Genomic DNA, 16,662 nt, shown 5'->3' with positions numbered 1-16,662 from the left:
CAGGCCTCTAAGAGGAGGGAGAGTTGCTTTTTGGGTGTTCTTTAAGCATGAATGGTACACGATTCAATGAGGAATTAGGAAACTTCTGGTTGTTGCACCAATATTAAAGCTGTGAGGAATTGCATTTTAATATTTCAAATAGGCAGAGAGGTTAACTGACAGGCTTTGTATTTCACAAACTAAAAAGTAAATAAATAAATCAGCTAGAATGAGTTGACCTTATAATAAAGAACTAAAATTACACTTTCAACCACCATGTAACAAAAAGAATGAACAAATTATTATTTTTTAGGTATACATGCGAAGAGATAATTTTTTTTAAAACTACTGATTCCCCAAACTAGAACTAGAATTAAAACTCTTCCTGATTCCGTGCAGGAGCCTGCAGCAGTGTGTGTCAGAAGGCAGCTGTTTGTGCCGTGGTGGGAAAGCTGGGCACTGCACCTCTGAGTGCTGCACAGCCACGCACAAAACTGACAGCCCCTGTCCCCAAAGAGCTTACATTTCAAGTACATGACTAGGGATAACAGATGGATAGAGATGAGAAATGATGAAAACAATGGGATACTGGAAAGGCTGAAATCCCAGCTGCTTCCTCGGTCTCTAATATTGCCAAGTTAAAATTTCACAGTCTTACTGTCACAGCAGAGTTTACTCTGTTTTTTCCCACTGAGGAAGACGAGCAGTGAAACCTTCGTGCATGTTACAAAAGGGCTTCAGGCTGGAATTTGCTGCTGAACCAGATAGTATTGTGATAGACACAATAAAAACTGGTTTCTCCACGTCTCCTCTCGCTGCTTTGTTAATGGAAAAGTGGTTGTAGGCAGAGTTACGTGCTCAGTGGTACAAAACGGTGGAGGTTGGTGTGCTGGGCACACAGTTTGGAAGTCAGTCCTTTAACCTCTGAGCAGGGGCTGGCACTCAGTGGAGGCTTACATGGGCTTCAGGAGGCGGCCAGGACACAGTGACACATTTCCCTTGAGGAAATCGAGCCTGAGATACAGCTGATGGCTTAATGCAGCTCCCAGCCAAGAGCAGCATGACAGAAGTAATCTCTTACGGTGAAACGGCCTCCACACCCAAGGACGCTTTTAAGAGAGGGATTCAGAAATAAAAACCCCAAACGCCAACACTAGGACAAGCGTGGTTGAAGGCAGTCTTCAGTTGCTGCTAAAATTGCCACAAGGCTGTGACTCAGAGCCACCACCGAGGCGGGGTGAAGCGCCCGGCCGCCGCTCCACCAAGCGGGTCGGCCGCCGCTCCCGGGGCAGGATGCCGGGCGACTCCCGAACCACCGCCCCTCCGGACCCGTTGGAGCGGGAACTCCAGGAAGTTTCTCCTCGACCCTTTCCCAAGCAAAGAGCCGTCCCGGGGCGGGCGGGTCACAGCACTTGGGGGCGGAGCGGCAGAGGGGCGGGCCCGGCCGTGGCCGGCGGGAGGAGCCGGACCAGGGAGGGGGCGGTCCGGAGCGGCGCCGCCGGGATGGGAGAGTGGCAGGGGGTGAGTCCGCGGCCGGAGGAGCCTGGTTGCGGGTCGGTCGTAGGGGCTGCTGCGGGAGGGGCTGAGCCCGCCATGGAGCCGGTGACCAGGTGGAGCCCGAAGCAAGTGGTGGACTGGACTAAGGGTAAGAGGGCACCGGCCCTGGGCGCCGGGGGAACTTTCCGGCGGCGAGCTTGGGGGTGCCTGGTGCCGCCGCGGCTGCTCTGCCCGGCGGGGCCAGCGGGGCCTTGGCCAGCGCTAGCCCCAGCGCCAGCCCCAGCCCCGGCTGCGCGGCCGCGCCCCCGGCTGAGCCCCGGGACTGCCCGGCGTGGCGCTCGGGAGTCGGCGGCTTTCCGCACCCTTCTGTGGTGACTCCCTACCTATTCGTGCGTTTGTGCCTGCTTCGCCTTGTGGTTTTGTTGTTGTTTAGTTTTGGTTTTGTTTTTGACATGGGAAAAGGGGAAGGTTTTGAAGGGAGTTTTGCAGGGAGGATGGCTGACTCGAGGTATGCGTATATACACTGGGGTCCTAACACATGGCTCGGTCCCCTTCTCCCGTGCTCATGCTGGCCAGCCTGCTTGTATAGACAGGGGATAACTGTGCTCCTTCAGGCAGGTAAAATCGTGGAATCATAGAGGCGTTTAGGTCTGAAAAGCCCCACGTAAGTCAGCTTTCAGCTTCTCAAGCAAAACCCATTCACGGTTCGAAAAAACTTCAGGTTTGTAAGTTAAGCTAAAAGTTTATAAAGTAGCTCAAGTAAGCAAGAACTCTTAATACTGTTTAACGGTGATGGGATTGAAACGCTAGGCTCTCGCTCGGAGAGTTAAATAGCGGCCCCTTTGTCCGTCTCTCCGTCCGTCCATCTCTCCCACCCCTCATCTCTCGCGTGTATGCTCGTGTCTCGTGTATGCTTGTGTCTCTCTCTCCCCCGCCTACTAAAACTTCCTCCTCTGCTTCGAGGTTTGTTCACAGTGTTGACATACATAGCTGCGAAAGCCTCAGCGGGACTGACGTGTGGAGTCTGCCCGCCCCTGCGCCCTGGCCCCGGGGTCTCTGGTGGGACGGAGGCAGCGGGGCCAGGGGTCCTCACTCCTGCCGTGGGGATTTCGGCAGCGTTGGATGTTATCGGGTCTCTCTTTGAAGGCAAATTAATCCTCCTGCTGTCAGTTCTGGTTGGACCCTGCTAGTGCTTTCCGAATGCCGATTGGGGTATTGCTGTTGCAGTTCCCGCTCTACTGGGAATGAACCAAAAGGGAAATAAAGCTATGAATTAGGTAGGGATTTATGACTTCTGAAGTGTACGTCTCCTTTTCTTGTAGGACTAGATTTAGCATGATCCTCTTATGTTACACAAAGTATTTTCACAAGCGTTGCTGGAGTTGAAGTTCATGAGAAGTTAGGAATGTTTTCAGAGGTGAAAGTTTCCTCGCATTAGAAGCGGCGTTTACTTACAGCAGCCATTACTGCTCTGTCTCAGGACCATAATGCTGATTGGAGTGCATGCCTGTGGTCAGCACTTGGCAGTAGTGCGGCTCAAAACTGAGGCAAATTTGGAAAGCAGACTTATGTCTTCAGACAGCGAGAGATGGATACTCTCAGCCCTCCTGAGAACGTGAACATGTGCGTGAAGGAGCCAGTGCCAGTGAGGGACCTTCCAAGTAGCCTTTGTGAGGAGAGAATTCCACACAAACGTGCTGTGAAGTTATGCGTTAACATATAAATAACTTCCAGAGAAAGATCTCTCTCTTTTTTTCTTTATGCTTGATATTGGTTTAAACAGGAGTGCATTGTTCCAATGTAATAAGCCTTTTGCTTTGGTATGTGCAATATTTATATAAAGCTTTTCCCTCATTGTATTTTTTTCTCTTGGGTGCTGAAAGTTGGTTAGCTTGCCAGATCAAAGAGTAAACCTGCTAATCATTTTAAAAGCCTTTATTATACTTAAGCATGCTCGGCTTCCTTTCTTGCATAATTTATTTTACTCGCAGGTTCCTTGAACAGGTAACTCTTTAGCTGGACCCTAAATTAGCGTTATTGAGAATGATTTGAGGGCTGGCCGTAGTTGGGAGGTGAGTCTTCTGACTTATGGAAACACGTGTCCTTTGAAATGTAAAGAAATAAATTGAAGACTGCTGATGACTTTTGTTTGTGCTGTTGTTTTTCAGTTTCTGGATAAGCTTTCGACCTCTTTGGTGCACAGAGTCATTTTATGTCACTCCCTGCATGGCAAGACTGTAATAAAGAAATGAGATATGGAAAGTTTTTCTTTATGGTTCTGCTTTCATCTCTGCACATTAAAATAGACACTTTAATAGCTAGCTAACAGCCTTATTAGCACAATGTTTCATAGTTTATTTTTAATCTGAGATAGCTTTTTACTATGTAGTTCACAACTACTGGATTTCATGTTTGACCAAGACAAATATGCTGTATTTTACCTTATGAATACTACATTAATTCTGAAGGTTGGTTTTATAAAACAAGTGGCTGGAGGGGAGCTTATGCCATTTGCTTTCTTGCACATATCATCTCCGAAGAGTGATACCGTGATCCTCACTGAACTGGTCAAACTCTAGGTTAATGTACTAGGCTGGTGATATCCACTACCAGTAGTTAGTGCTGTGGTACCATGGAGATCTTTTTTAGGGACATGACGTAAATAACTGTGGTGGGATATGCCAGGTCTCAGTGGGGAGATTGGTTTTGCAGATAATGATTCTTGCTTATCATGCAATGATAAAAAATATCTTGGAGAAGTATAGAGAGTGGTGAAAATTAGTGGTCTCAATCCATTTTAATGTTCATTGTGAAACTGAGAATATTTGTCTAGGACCTGTTTTTTCCCTCCCTTCCAAATCTTTTTACAGTCAAATTATTTTTAAATAACTTTTTCAAACCAGAAAAAGTACGGAAACTTCCCCCGTTCATGAAATAAAGCCCTGAAAGTAAAATCCTGAAGTAGGCTGTAAAACTACTTCTGGACAGCTTATTTGCTTTTGGTCAACTTACTTATTTTTTTTCTTTTATTTAATTGTTCGGAACTAACTTTTTTTTAGCAAGGTAATGCTTATTCTGATGAGTTTTGCTCTGTGATTTTGAGCTGTTCACTCCTTGGTAAATACTGTAAATAGCATTTATGTAGAATTTAAAATAGAACCTATCAAGAGTTAGTAAGCAGAACATAAATATATATTTGTAGTCAGATTTAAAATAAAAAGTGCTCTGTTCATTGTTACCAACAAGAACTGATACAAAACACAGTTGCTTGTCTTCTCTTGCTAACTCAGACTAGTATGCTGCTATTTTTTGTGAACAAGGGTGTTTTTTCTGGCACAGTGCACTGTATTGTCACTAGTGGGCTGTGCAACTGGTCTAGTTAAATTGAAACTGCAGAGGAAGAGTTGTGCTTTTATTGCTAGCAATTTTCTTTGTACATGAAGCATTTATCAAGCTTTGACCAAGGATGTGATAACTTTTTAGCTACAGCATCAATGTTTGAAAACTGTACCTGATTTTCTTTTTTTTTTTTTTAAGCACCACCTCGATTTCTGTCTGGAAGAAGTGATGGTGTAGTTTTAGGTTTCTCTTACAGTGCAACAAATTCAGATAGTATTTAGAGGTCATATTTAGCCTTGAAAAGGTACGTATTTGACTAGGATGCTGTGATGATTTACTTCTGGCTGGGTTTATGCTCTTTAAACAGTATTATCTGCACTGTTTTCCTGACTATACTGAGAAGATGTGTTTGGGTCTTGATCTAACATCTGGATGGTGTTGCAGTTGACCTGTGGTCTTGCTTCTGTGCAGTCTAAGATGCCTGGGGGCTCAAAGCCCTCACCTGTATCTTGCAGCACTCCCTTGAGTGCCCACAAGCCTGAATTCCTCCAGAACTCCCCTAGAGGTATTCCTGGAGTTATTCAGGTGATTGTGGAGCAGGTGAGTGGCCATGGAAGTTGTAGGACATCTGTAGTACACTGCACAAAAGTAACTTAGTTTTACTCGTGCAGCAACAATTGGAAGGAGTCAGAGGGATCTGATGATATGGAGAAACTTTTTCAGGTCTCAGAGTCCCCTGGCTGCTGGAAACCCCTTAGCTAGGGTCATTCCTCAAAAGACGTGAGGAAGATGAAAGCTGCATTTGGCATAGAGCCTCCTGTGTGAGAAATGTCACCCTTACTAGAGAACATCACTATGCCTCTTCTTTGTTTGCTGTAGCCTGATCTGTCTCTTCCCCCTACCCCCAGGCCTCACATACTTATGTGAGTTGTAACTTCAAGCCAAATTTTACACGGTAAGAACAGTTTGACGTGCTTGTGGTTAGAAGTCTCTGTTGTTGTGAGGCTCCATTACAGTCTGGCCTTTGTCGCTGTAGCTGGAGACTCGGCTGGCTGGGGATCACGCTTCTGCTTTGGCCTCCTTATTGCACTCCAGGTTCAGTTATTCCCTTTCTTAGTAGTTCAGGAACATTACTTATTCCTGTATCTATTATATCATGAAATACTCAGATTTCCATTCCTGGTAAAGCTGTTGGACAACTACACTTATAGGTATGCCTGGGAGAAGAGGGAAAAATATGCTAATTTATTAATAGTTAGCATTTAATCGTGAGGGCCTGGTGTTCTTTTTTTAGAGCTATCTTGCTTACCCAGGGAGATTTCAGCAAGGTCAGTCGTGTTAACTGTGTGGGCTGGGAGCTGCAAACCATAGGTGGATTTTAGAAACAGCTATGGGTGATACTTAGCATTGGAGATATTCTTTTAGCCTTCCTTTTTTTTTTAGGCACTCTCAAATTAATGCCGTGGTGTTCAAATTATTTGGGAAAATCTAACACTAAGAAACCTCTGGTTATTTTTTAATACAGGAGTATTTTCCTTTCAGCGGGGAACAGCAGGGAGAGCTGCCCATAACTGGGGCAACAGAAGAATCCCTTTTATCTGTTTTCTTGGTTACTCAAAAAATACTCTATATGAGTATTTGTTAAATAGAACAGAAAATAGTATTGAATAACCACTCTTTGCAGATCTGAGCTGAAATTCTGAATCTAGGTGGCCCATAATGTTCTACTAGCAGAAGGTGGGCTGAAACAAAGTAAAAACTTGCACAACAAACTTGTATTACTGCAGTCTTAAAATTATTCATGCATTGTTGTTAAGATCAGTGAATGCGTATGAAAAAATAAATCAAAGTTGGCCGCTGTGTTCATGTGTTTAGATCATGTTTTCATGTTTTTTGCTATGTTGCACTTTCTTGAGCTGCTTGTGGGTTTTGATCTTTTTTTCCCCCTTGATCTTTTCATGTTCACAGTCAGCTCTGTTTATTTGCCATTAAGTTGCTGTTCAAACTGCTTTAACTAAACATCAGAAAGTCTAAAAGTTGAATCCTGTCAGGATAATATCTGGAAAAGCAACACTTTAAATGCTAAAATCACGATGAGCATTAGTGGAAAATTGGTTGCAACTTTGTAGAAGAATGTAGTGAATCTCTGATAATAAATTTTAGGTATACAGTGTTCAGAGCAGAGGTGCCTGCTCAGGATTAACCAACAAAAGCTGTAAGATGGTATGCTCATGAAGAGAAATTTTTTCTAACTGCTTATCCAAAGGTCCAGAGGTTGGCCAGTGGGTAGGTTGCTTTTTTTCCTTCTTTCTTTAAAACTTTTCCTTGAGAGAGAGGAAGTAATTTGTATCTGTTGTTGGAGATTTCTGTAGAAAAAGCCTCATGTTTGATGAAATATTGTGTGCGTTGCTTCAGATTTTCAGAACTCTTGTTATGTGTTCATTCCTTGTTCTTCCACCTGGGACCCCATGTTTTCAGCATGTAAATCTTCTTGAAAGCGAATCATGCCTTTCCCTATTTTTATGCTGTTTAGCACACTGCAAGAGCTAAGGAAAGGCAAAGTACAGGACACTGGATGAAAAGTATGTTGAAATTTGTAATGATGTTTTGTTTTCTTAAGTAAAAGACCTAAACAAAAAGCTGTTACCCAACACGTGGTACTCGATGATTTGCAGTTATGAGTGATGTATGCATATAGCCTGTTATCAAGTATTCAGAAGTATGTGGGTTTTTTTGGGTGGTGTTTGTTTGTTCCTTTTGATTTCTTAAATCTAAATTTTTGGATTGCTTGATTTAAGTAATAGAGCTACTTCTATGGATGTCAAACAGATAATGACTAGTGACAGGAAATTGCAGAAGAGGTGGCAAGACTGCTCAGTCTTCGGTTTGCTGTATCAGCTTAGAACTACATTTTCACTGATAGGGAAGCTTCACACAGAAGGTGTGTTAATGAATAAGTCTAAACAGCGCCTCTGTGAATTAAATTGAAAAAGTTGATTATAGTTGTATTTTTTTCCATAGAAGTGATGATAGTGGTTTTCCTAATGATGTCACACAGTCAGGTCTTGCCTTGTCTTCCACATACCCCAAATATATAAGTGCTGTCAAAAGGAGGAGTTAGTGGGGCACTGATGATTGCAAGGCACAGTTGAGGAGTTAATAGAACTGGGGCCTCTATAGCAACCTCTCACATATTTATGGTAGTTCTTCAACACCTAGTTGCTTGTGGTCATGAGATTGCCCAAGATTTTAGCGTGTTTCTTCACAGGACTTCCGTAAGAGGTAGGAGATTAAAATAAAAATGCTGTTTGACCGTGTATCTCTGACTGATGTTAAGCATGGTATACAGTCCTTTTGTCATTTGAGCTCTCATTACATGATTGAGATGACTTTGGAGTCTGAGCCTTTCATTCAGGTCCCTGGGCCATGCTTCCTCTGCATGAGGAAATTGCCTGTGGGTTTCCATATGCCTGCCTCCAACTTTTCAGAGTACAAGCAATAACATTTCACAGCTTGGAGGATCTGCGGGAGGTACTTTGAATCAGCCTGATCTGTTTCACTGGCTTTAAACATTCATTACTTATTAAAATAGATATTTGATGAAAATTAGCTGCATTTCATAATACCATAAACATCACACACGCTGGACAAAACCAAGCATCTGTTTTTGATTTGGAGAGATCAAGTCACTGACCTTCAACTTTGGTCTGAAGTCATGCATTCAGCATCTGGCTGAATTCTGTTATAATACTGTATCCGTGTTGTGTTAAAGTAGTGTCTTACATGTGTTTCTCTGATATACCCTTTTATATGAAGAATGTTCATTACCAGTGTAATGACAATCTTTTTTTTTTGACTGTTTCTTATACTAGTAGTTAGGTGTAGGTAAGCAAAGTGTATGGTGTGCTGTTGCAATCAAAGCTCTATGGCATAAATGTGATCTTATCTTGCTCCTTGATCAAAGGGAAGAACTTAATTAGTGCTCATTAAGGGCTAAGGCTTCTGCTAAAGCAAGTGTCGGTACATGCTTCTAGGCTAATCATCCTGATGTCTCTGTCTTGTGTGTGCAAAATGAATGTTGCTTAGGTTGCCATCCTTTTATCATTATCTTTCTTTATCTCACAGAGCCTTGTTCATTTGAAATGAAGTTGGCTGGGTGAATGCTTTATGAAAAGGTCTGCAATATCCCCATTTTGTCATTAAATAAAAGATACCTCGTCTGATACAGGTGATTTCCAAGCCAGAAGGGAAAGGCAGGGCTCAAGGTTTTGACTCCTTTGGATATATTACAAGTCTAGTGGGCCAGTGAGGCAGACTGGTTTAAGGGCTTCTGTTGGGCTTTCTAGCTTCTGTAGCTTGTAAAAGATCCTATCTAATAGGAGAGTATTTCTACCTTCTGTTGTGATATTACTGCTATTGCCTGTGCCAAAGATGCTTTGTTCTGAGCTGCAGGTCTTGGCAGTACTTTTTTCTTCCTCCTGAACTAGCATTGTGGAAGAGCTCTGTCCTTGCTGTGATGGCCAAAAGGCAACCCTTTGGTGACAGGTACACATGTAAATAAGAGAATGAAAATCTATCAGTTTTTGTTTCATTGGGACAGCAGTAGCATAACTTCAGTGCCTTGAAAATTTAATTTAAAGTTGGCTGCTATCCCACTGCTGCAGGAGGCAGAACGCTGTACCTGGACAGGTATCTTAGCACTGCACTGCTGAGAAGACGTGTGCTTGGCCATGAAGAGGGAAAGGGGGAAGGGAAAAATAAGGGATGAAGACTTTTTTTCCTCTCCCCAGCCCTAGTATGTAGGACTTGCCCTGAGTAAGGAGGGCTCTTAAAAACAAGTTCAGACATGCCTGAAGATTGTGTCCTGAAAACCTGTAGGGACCAGGGGATGGAGTTGTGCCTAGAAAGTATTGCAGAGGAAAGGTGGGAACCTAGTGAAATTTTTATTTTATTTTTGTTTTCCTCCCCCGATTATTGTAGTCATGGTATGTATTCACTGCTTCACTCACCCATCCTTTGCAAAGTGTAGGATTCTGTTTATATTCTGTTAGTTTCACCAAACAGAATTTTAAAAGTATTATGGCAAAACATTAGATTTTACTAAATGTTGGCATTTCTCAGGCAAGCTGTGGAAGAAAGAAGAGACCAAAGATAACTATGCTATAAATTCTGTGTGTTTGTATTTTTTTCTTCAAAATTTGTAGTATTTCATGTAGTATTTGGTAAATACCCTGTATTTACCACAGGGTATATATTTCACCTCTTGTGAAATATAGTCCCTGTGTCAACATAAAAGTATTGTCATCTTTCCTTGTATTTGGTAAGAATCCTTCATCTTTTCTCTTAACTCAAGCTATTTCAGACAACAACACTAGATAAACAAATCTATGTGTGATTGAAAGAAGAACTTGGAAATCAAACCTGCCAATGACATTTTTATTTCTTGCTGATTTATGTTTTATCTCATCATAATGTTAGGCATCACCACATTAAAAAAAAGTTAAGAGCATATTTTGCCCTCTGTTGTGTTTATAATTTAAAGATAATCTTGAAGGAACATGTGATATTGATATTTGACTGAGAGTGAGTTTTCATCGCTTATTTGTAAAGGTAGGTGTGGGTTTGATGGTGCAGTGCCAAAGCTTGATCATTAAAATGGACTGAGATGGATGCTGTGCTTACTTGGCAGGTACTCCCTGGCAGTAGGTACTCTGAGTAGTGGGGGGATCTGTTTTTGTGCTTGCTTTTATGATAGTTTCATGCTTATTAAATGTTTTGTTCCTTACTGCTTTATAAGACTGTGTGTACCAGAGTGATGCTGACTGGTAGGATTCTGGTTAGTTGTACTTGTATTCAGGTTTTAAAACATCAGGACAAGATGACTGGAGCAGAGCCTTGGAGAAACAAAGCTTCTGGAGGTTGGTGAAATGTTCTTTTGGCACCTTGTGTAATTCTTGTCTTGATTTTAACTTAACACATCATCACAGAGTCCCTGGTGTTAGAATCTTTATTGTTTCAGCACACCTCTCAGTAGGAATTTGCCGTTATTTTAAAAATAAAGATTTGTGAGAAATTTGGGATGTACCTACCTTACATAGTACAGGCCCAACTAACCTGAAGTTGGTTATTTATGTAGTAGAAACTGTATTAGCGTGATTGTCTTGGCTGTTTTCGGCTCCTAATGCACTTGCATTACTTATAAAGTCCCAAAACGTCTGTTTGGGCTATTTCAAGAGTTCATTTATGGCTCTGCATTGTGGGGCTTGTGGTGAAAGAAAGTGATTTGCCACTGGTGTCATACAGTGGATGACATTCAAATGGGGATTAAGACATGATTAATTTAGATGTCTGTGCTCCTGTTATAGTCACTGGAGCATAGAGAATGCCTCAGCAGATCTTGTGTTCAGGGTGAGTTGAATCATCCTCTGGGCTCTGCTGAGTGCTGAGTAGGTCTCTCTTGAGTATCCTGGGACTTCAAGCATGTCAGTTTCCAACTGGGTCCATCCCATGACGTCTGCAGCAGAGGAAGAAAACCTGCGGGTCCTGGTTCAGTGTTGTATTGACTGGATTCTCCTTTCTCCAACAGTCACCTGAGAACTGCTGGGGTGGAGGGGTTCATTAAAAATTATGTGTATGCTTGCTTGAGAAAAAAGAGTATTGCTGCATTTAACGTTGTTGGAATACTATTAGTCAACAAGCATCTGATATACAAGAGTTGTTGGATGTAATCAATGTAATCTGTATGTTGCAGAGCTGTAATTACATCTTGTGCTGTTCATCATCTGAGGAAAAATTTGGTATATTTTAACACACAGTTCTTAAAATATTGCATGAGAGTTATAGCAGATGCCAGTGTGATAATAACTGATGACTTCTGGCCGTTCTAGTTTGTATAGCTCCAGTGCATTGTCTTCAATCAGTGGGCCACCTTGTAATGCTGCATGGAAGGATGAGCAGCAACACGTATTACTGCATGAAAAGGAGGCATTTAACAATTGTGGTAGAATTGGGGGTAGCTGATACTTTTTAGATCTTTATGGTATATTTATAAACACTTGGTGCAGTCTTCTGGGGCTACTTTGGATCTTTTTACAGCAGAACCCCCCCATCTTAGAGTGCTACCCATGGTGGGAAACGAAATGGAAAATTATGTTTCCCATTGATGTTGCTGCAAACCTTTGGTGAAGTAACTAGTCTTGTATCTTTTGGGAAGCTGTTTAATATTTTGCCTTCTTAGACCACATCATGGTGTCTAGGTTCCAAGCTAATTAGCTTCTTTGTATGAAATTCTCTCTTCAAACAAGACATTGACAATTGGGCAATGGGATGTGACAAATGTATGTACCACTAGCAACATTGTGTCAGCTTTTAATGTAAGATTAGTACTGTGTTCTCAAGGTGATATATTTGGAGAGGAATTCCAGCTCTCAGTAGAGGCAGTCCTATGCTAGGCATGCCTGGAGACTTTTGTTGAGCTGTCATTCACAGAAATAATAATTTCCAAGATTGTCAAGTTGTATGTACACTTACAGGTTTGCACAAATTAATATGTCTTGGTTGCTGCAGACTACTGAATGGACTGTGTGCTTTCTAGAATATGTATAATTGAGCATAATGCATGTAATTTTATTGTCCAATATCATCCTCAGTTTTCCAAGGGTTAAGAGAGTGTTGAAATAATATCTGGAAACTTAGTTAATTCTCTCTTGTGGCTTTACTGAAATATATTTTGCTCTTTAATATTCCTTCTTGTCATTGGGTGTTCTCAAAAACATGTTAACTTCTGAAAACTAGTTTTCTGTTAAGATTTAAACTATTTAAACTATTTTCGTTCTGCCTGCAGCATCCCCCTGGCCGCTTTGTTAGCCATGTATACATAGCACCTAGGAATGCTTCTGGTACCTAGAAATTATGCACTGTCTGGAAGCTGCACCAAAAAAATGTATTCTGTAACTGATCTTGAAAAAAAAAAAAAGAAAAAAAGGCCGAAACCAAACCCAGTTTAGCTGTGAGAAAGCATCAAATATCCATCAGTCAAACTGATTGACTTCCCTACAAATATCTGATGGTGCTTTGCTGTAGCTTAAAAGCATCAGGGAGACTTGCTTGGAGCTCAGCAGAGGGTCAGAAATATCTTGATGGCACCCTATTAGGAGGATAGATTATCTGCTTACGCTCTTGCCTTTTCACCATTACAAAAAATGAGGATGTCAGATGGAGAGGCTGGGGTATGTATAGGGCTCTTCCCTGCCCTCCTCTGTTCTTCTTTATGTCTAGGAAGAAGGTAGGGCTCCTGGTCAGGTTGATGGTATTTCGGACTTATGTGTGATTCAGACAGAGCCCTCGGTCAGCTTTGCCTCTGATGATCTTAAGATGCCTTTATTATGGTTGGGGTGTTGCACTTGAACTCTGATGAGATCTCTGCTATTTTAGGAAGTAGATTCATAACTAGGGCTGAAAGGCAATGTGGAATAATGAAAATGTGTCAGGCAGGTAATTGTTTGAAGCAATTGCTTTAGATGTTTAAAGTGATAATAAAATTATGGAGAAGTTGAAAGATTTGGTGCTTGACTGATTAGTTGACAAACCTTGTTTTTTGTCTCAGTTGTGATGTGCTTTAAAATGCCTGTTGTATTGGGTGCCTCAAGGCAGGTCTCTCCTGTCACTGGGACAACATTATCAGTGTGTTTTGTTTTCCTAGCTAGGTATGTTAATCTTATCAGTGTTTTCTTCCCCCCTCTCTGCTGCCATCTTTATTGCCTCAAATGTATACTGGCTGCTTTTGCTCTCAGAGATCTTTGTGACCAGGCCTTCTCCTAGCCTTGCCCGGCACATCTTCCCTCACCTGTTATTGGGAACCCAAGGGCTACTGTAGTGGAACACCTTTAAGCTTAATCCTTTTCATATTGCTGTGAAGCTCTCCAGAGCTGTCAGCTGTGGTGGCATCAGTCTCTATAGCCCTCTGCAGGTGAAGGGCAGTGGCTGGTGCAGTGAAATGGTTGCCTGTCCAATGGGTTTGAGTGTCATTATTTGTCTTATGTTTCTCTCTCTTCATTTTGAGTTCCTTTTGGACAATTTTGGGATTTCTGTTATTTGGTCTTAAGGCTCCTTGTACGTCCTGGCACATTGGAAAGGACTTTCATTGCTATATAAAAATTCCTGATGCAAATGTTGTTGGGCTTTTTAATGTGAAGTAATGTATTCTGCAAGTAATGGCAGTGTCTCCTAGGAGAATCCAGTAGTGTCTCCTGGGAGAATTCAGTAGTGACTCTGTCCATGATAGAAAGATGTATGCACCATCAGCATTTTTCTGTTAGTGTCATTCAGCTTGCTGTGACATATTAATGTCATTAGCAGGTGCTGATGGCTGGCAATTCTCATGTGCCTCTACGTATTCCTCCCTGGTGACCGTTGGATTGTAAGATGCTAGGCATCTGTGTTTCATAACAGTGTAGGAGGTTGTCATCCAAATGGTTGGCTATCTGGCAACTACATCAGCTGTTGCGCTACAGCAGACTCTTCCCTGACTAGCTCATGGGTGTAGCAGTAATCACAGAGTTCGCAAGGGTGCATACACAAAGGAGGCAGCTGTGAGTAATGGACCTTGCTGCAATCAGCCAAAACAGTTCCACATGGTGGTGTGAGAAGGTAGCCAAACCAGATTAAAGGGATCACCCCATTTCTACTTGGGACCCAAGAGGCAAGCAGTTTTGCAGTGTTTCTTCTTTTTCTACTGTGGGAACAGGCAACAGAGTGTTAATTGCTAAAGTTCAAGAAAAGAAGTTCTTGTGACTAATGAACTACTCCTTCAACCACAAAAACCTTTTAACTTTTAAAAGGCAAGTTCTTAATTACATGTTGGCCTTGGGCAGGAGGTTGTTACTTTGTATTAAGCACATAAAGTTATCAGGCACACAGACTTCATGTGCTAGACACACAAGTAATGTAGAGTGTACTGTTACTGCTTTTGGAAAATTAAGTAACTTTGTGCTTGACATGTTGTAGGATGGTATTTATTTCAGGGCCAGCAAAGACTGATAATAAGTATAAAAATTACTCTTGCTGCAAAGATGTTGACCTGTATTCCTCCTGGAAGAGCCATAACCTATTACAGTTGACAAGCCATGGAGGCAGTCACCTTAGGAGGTGTGTTTTGAAGGGGACAGTGCTTTTGTGTTGCCTGTAGTCGTGTAAATACTGTGATTAATAATAATATTAATATTGCATGTGATTGAATTTTGTGCTCATACTTACTTCCATTTTATTCCTTTGGAAGAGTAATTATCCGTGCTGCTGTGAAGTTCTTTTCAACAGTAAAGCAGATGGGCAGAGGCTTGGTAATGAGATGTATGGGCTACTGGAAGATCCAGCTCTAGATAAAATGGGTCGAAGTTTTACTTTTTGTCTCCATCTGGGATGGGTTGATTGTTTTTTAAGTTGAGTTTTGCTTTGCCAGGAAGTTTTGCTGTGCAGTCATCTCTAAAGGCTTCCCTTGCTGGAGGTTTCGGCAAGGTGGGTGGGGGTCTGGCTGACCCCTCTGTCCATAAGCTCCCCAGGCCTGACCAGTTTCCCTCTAGGAAGAGGGATTGAGCTGTTGCTGTCAGCTCTGGTCTGCAAGTAAATACATGGTTTTGGTATATGTGGCTCTCATTCCAGCATCTTTTCAGCACGATTAGTGTGTGTGCTTGAGAGAAGGAAACAGTAATTGAAGTTTAGTGTCTGCAGACCAAGAGGTTGATGACAGTTTTATATCTGTCTGAATTGAAAACATTGGGGGTAAAATAAATGTTGTCATATTTCACGAGTGAAATGGGATGAGATGTCTAGAGAAAGTACCTTCAGAATAAGACGACTTCTATGTTGCCCTATTTATTATATGCTCATAATGCCCTTCTGTGGATTGCTTGCTTTTGAGATACTGTTACTTCTGTCAATTTGAAATAAACAGTAAGAGAGGAAAATAATGCAAAAAAAATTTTCTGCTTGCTGCAGTTGAAGCAGCATGACTGTTTAAAGGTCAGTTAAATGGTCTCTGTTGGGTGAATATCTCCAGTGAAAACTTTCAATAGTGTTATCTCATAGTCTTTCCTCTTGTGGCTGCATTTCCCTTTATTCCTGGTATTTTCCTGTTAATGTGATCTTTGCCGGGTGTTATTGTCACATTGGTCTTAGGTAGGAGTAGTCTCACTGTCTCTGTCTCATGGCTGTTTTATGTTTTCAGAGGGTTTTGGACTTTTTTCCCTCAGTAAAGAAGAACATGCTTATAGAAGTGACAAAGAGCAGCAAGCTTTTTTATTTTAATTTTAAAAAAAAATTTTAAAATTTTTTAAACTTTTTTTAATTTTTTTTTTTAATTTTTTTTTAATGGCATTAGCCCTTGTGTGGGGAGCCCTCATTCTTTTCCAGCTAATGGTAAACAGAAGACAGGAGTGCCTGGTGGCTTCTGTGGTGACAGTAAGCAAATAGAATCATAGAATCAGCTGGGTTGGAAGGGACCTCTGAGATCATCAAGTCCAACCCTTGATCCAACACCACTGTGGTTACTAGACCATGGCACTAAGTGCCACATCCAGTCTCATCTTAAAAACCTCCAGGGACCACTTTCCTGGGCAGCCCATTCCAATGCCTGATTACCCTCTCTGTAAAGAATTTCTTCCTAATATCCAACCTAAACCTCCCCTGGCACAAGACCATGCCCTCTTGTCTTACTGATAGCTGCCTGGGAGAAGAGACGAACCCCCACCTGGCTACAACCTCCTTTCAGGTAGTTGCAGAGAGTGATGAGGTCTCCTCTGAGCTTCGTCTTCTGCAGGCTGATAAATAAGTTGTTATTTGACAGTTTTCTTC

General features: G+C 41.9%; 1 protein-coding gene across 1 annotated transcript in view; it reads left to right on the top strand.

Moving 5' to 3' along the window:
- Positions 1 to 1,474: 1,474 nt before the first annotated feature.
- Positions 1,475 to 16,662, top strand: part of CNKSR3 (CNKSR family member 3) — a 68,049-nt gene continuing 52,861 nt past the window's right edge. The window contains exon 1 of the mRNA XM_027688669.1: positions 1,475 to 1,624. Within this exon, the coding sequence (XP_027544470.1) occupies positions 1,483 to 1,624 (142 nt within the window). The 5' untranslated portion in view covers positions 1,475 to 1,482. The remainder of the gene's footprint in view (positions 1,625 to 16,662) is intronic.

Source organism: Neopelma chrysocephalum, unplaced genomic scaffold (genome assembly GCF_003984885.1).
Source record: "Neopelma chrysocephalum unplaced genomic scaffold, ASM398488v2 Primary Assembly neopelma1_23, whole genome shotgun sequence".
Taxonomy (NCBI): Eukaryota; Metazoa; Chordata; class Aves; order Passeriformes; family Pipridae; genus Neopelma; species Neopelma chrysocephalum.
Note: the sequence above shows the minus strand (reverse complement) of the source record. Positions and strands in the feature narration are given on the sequence as shown.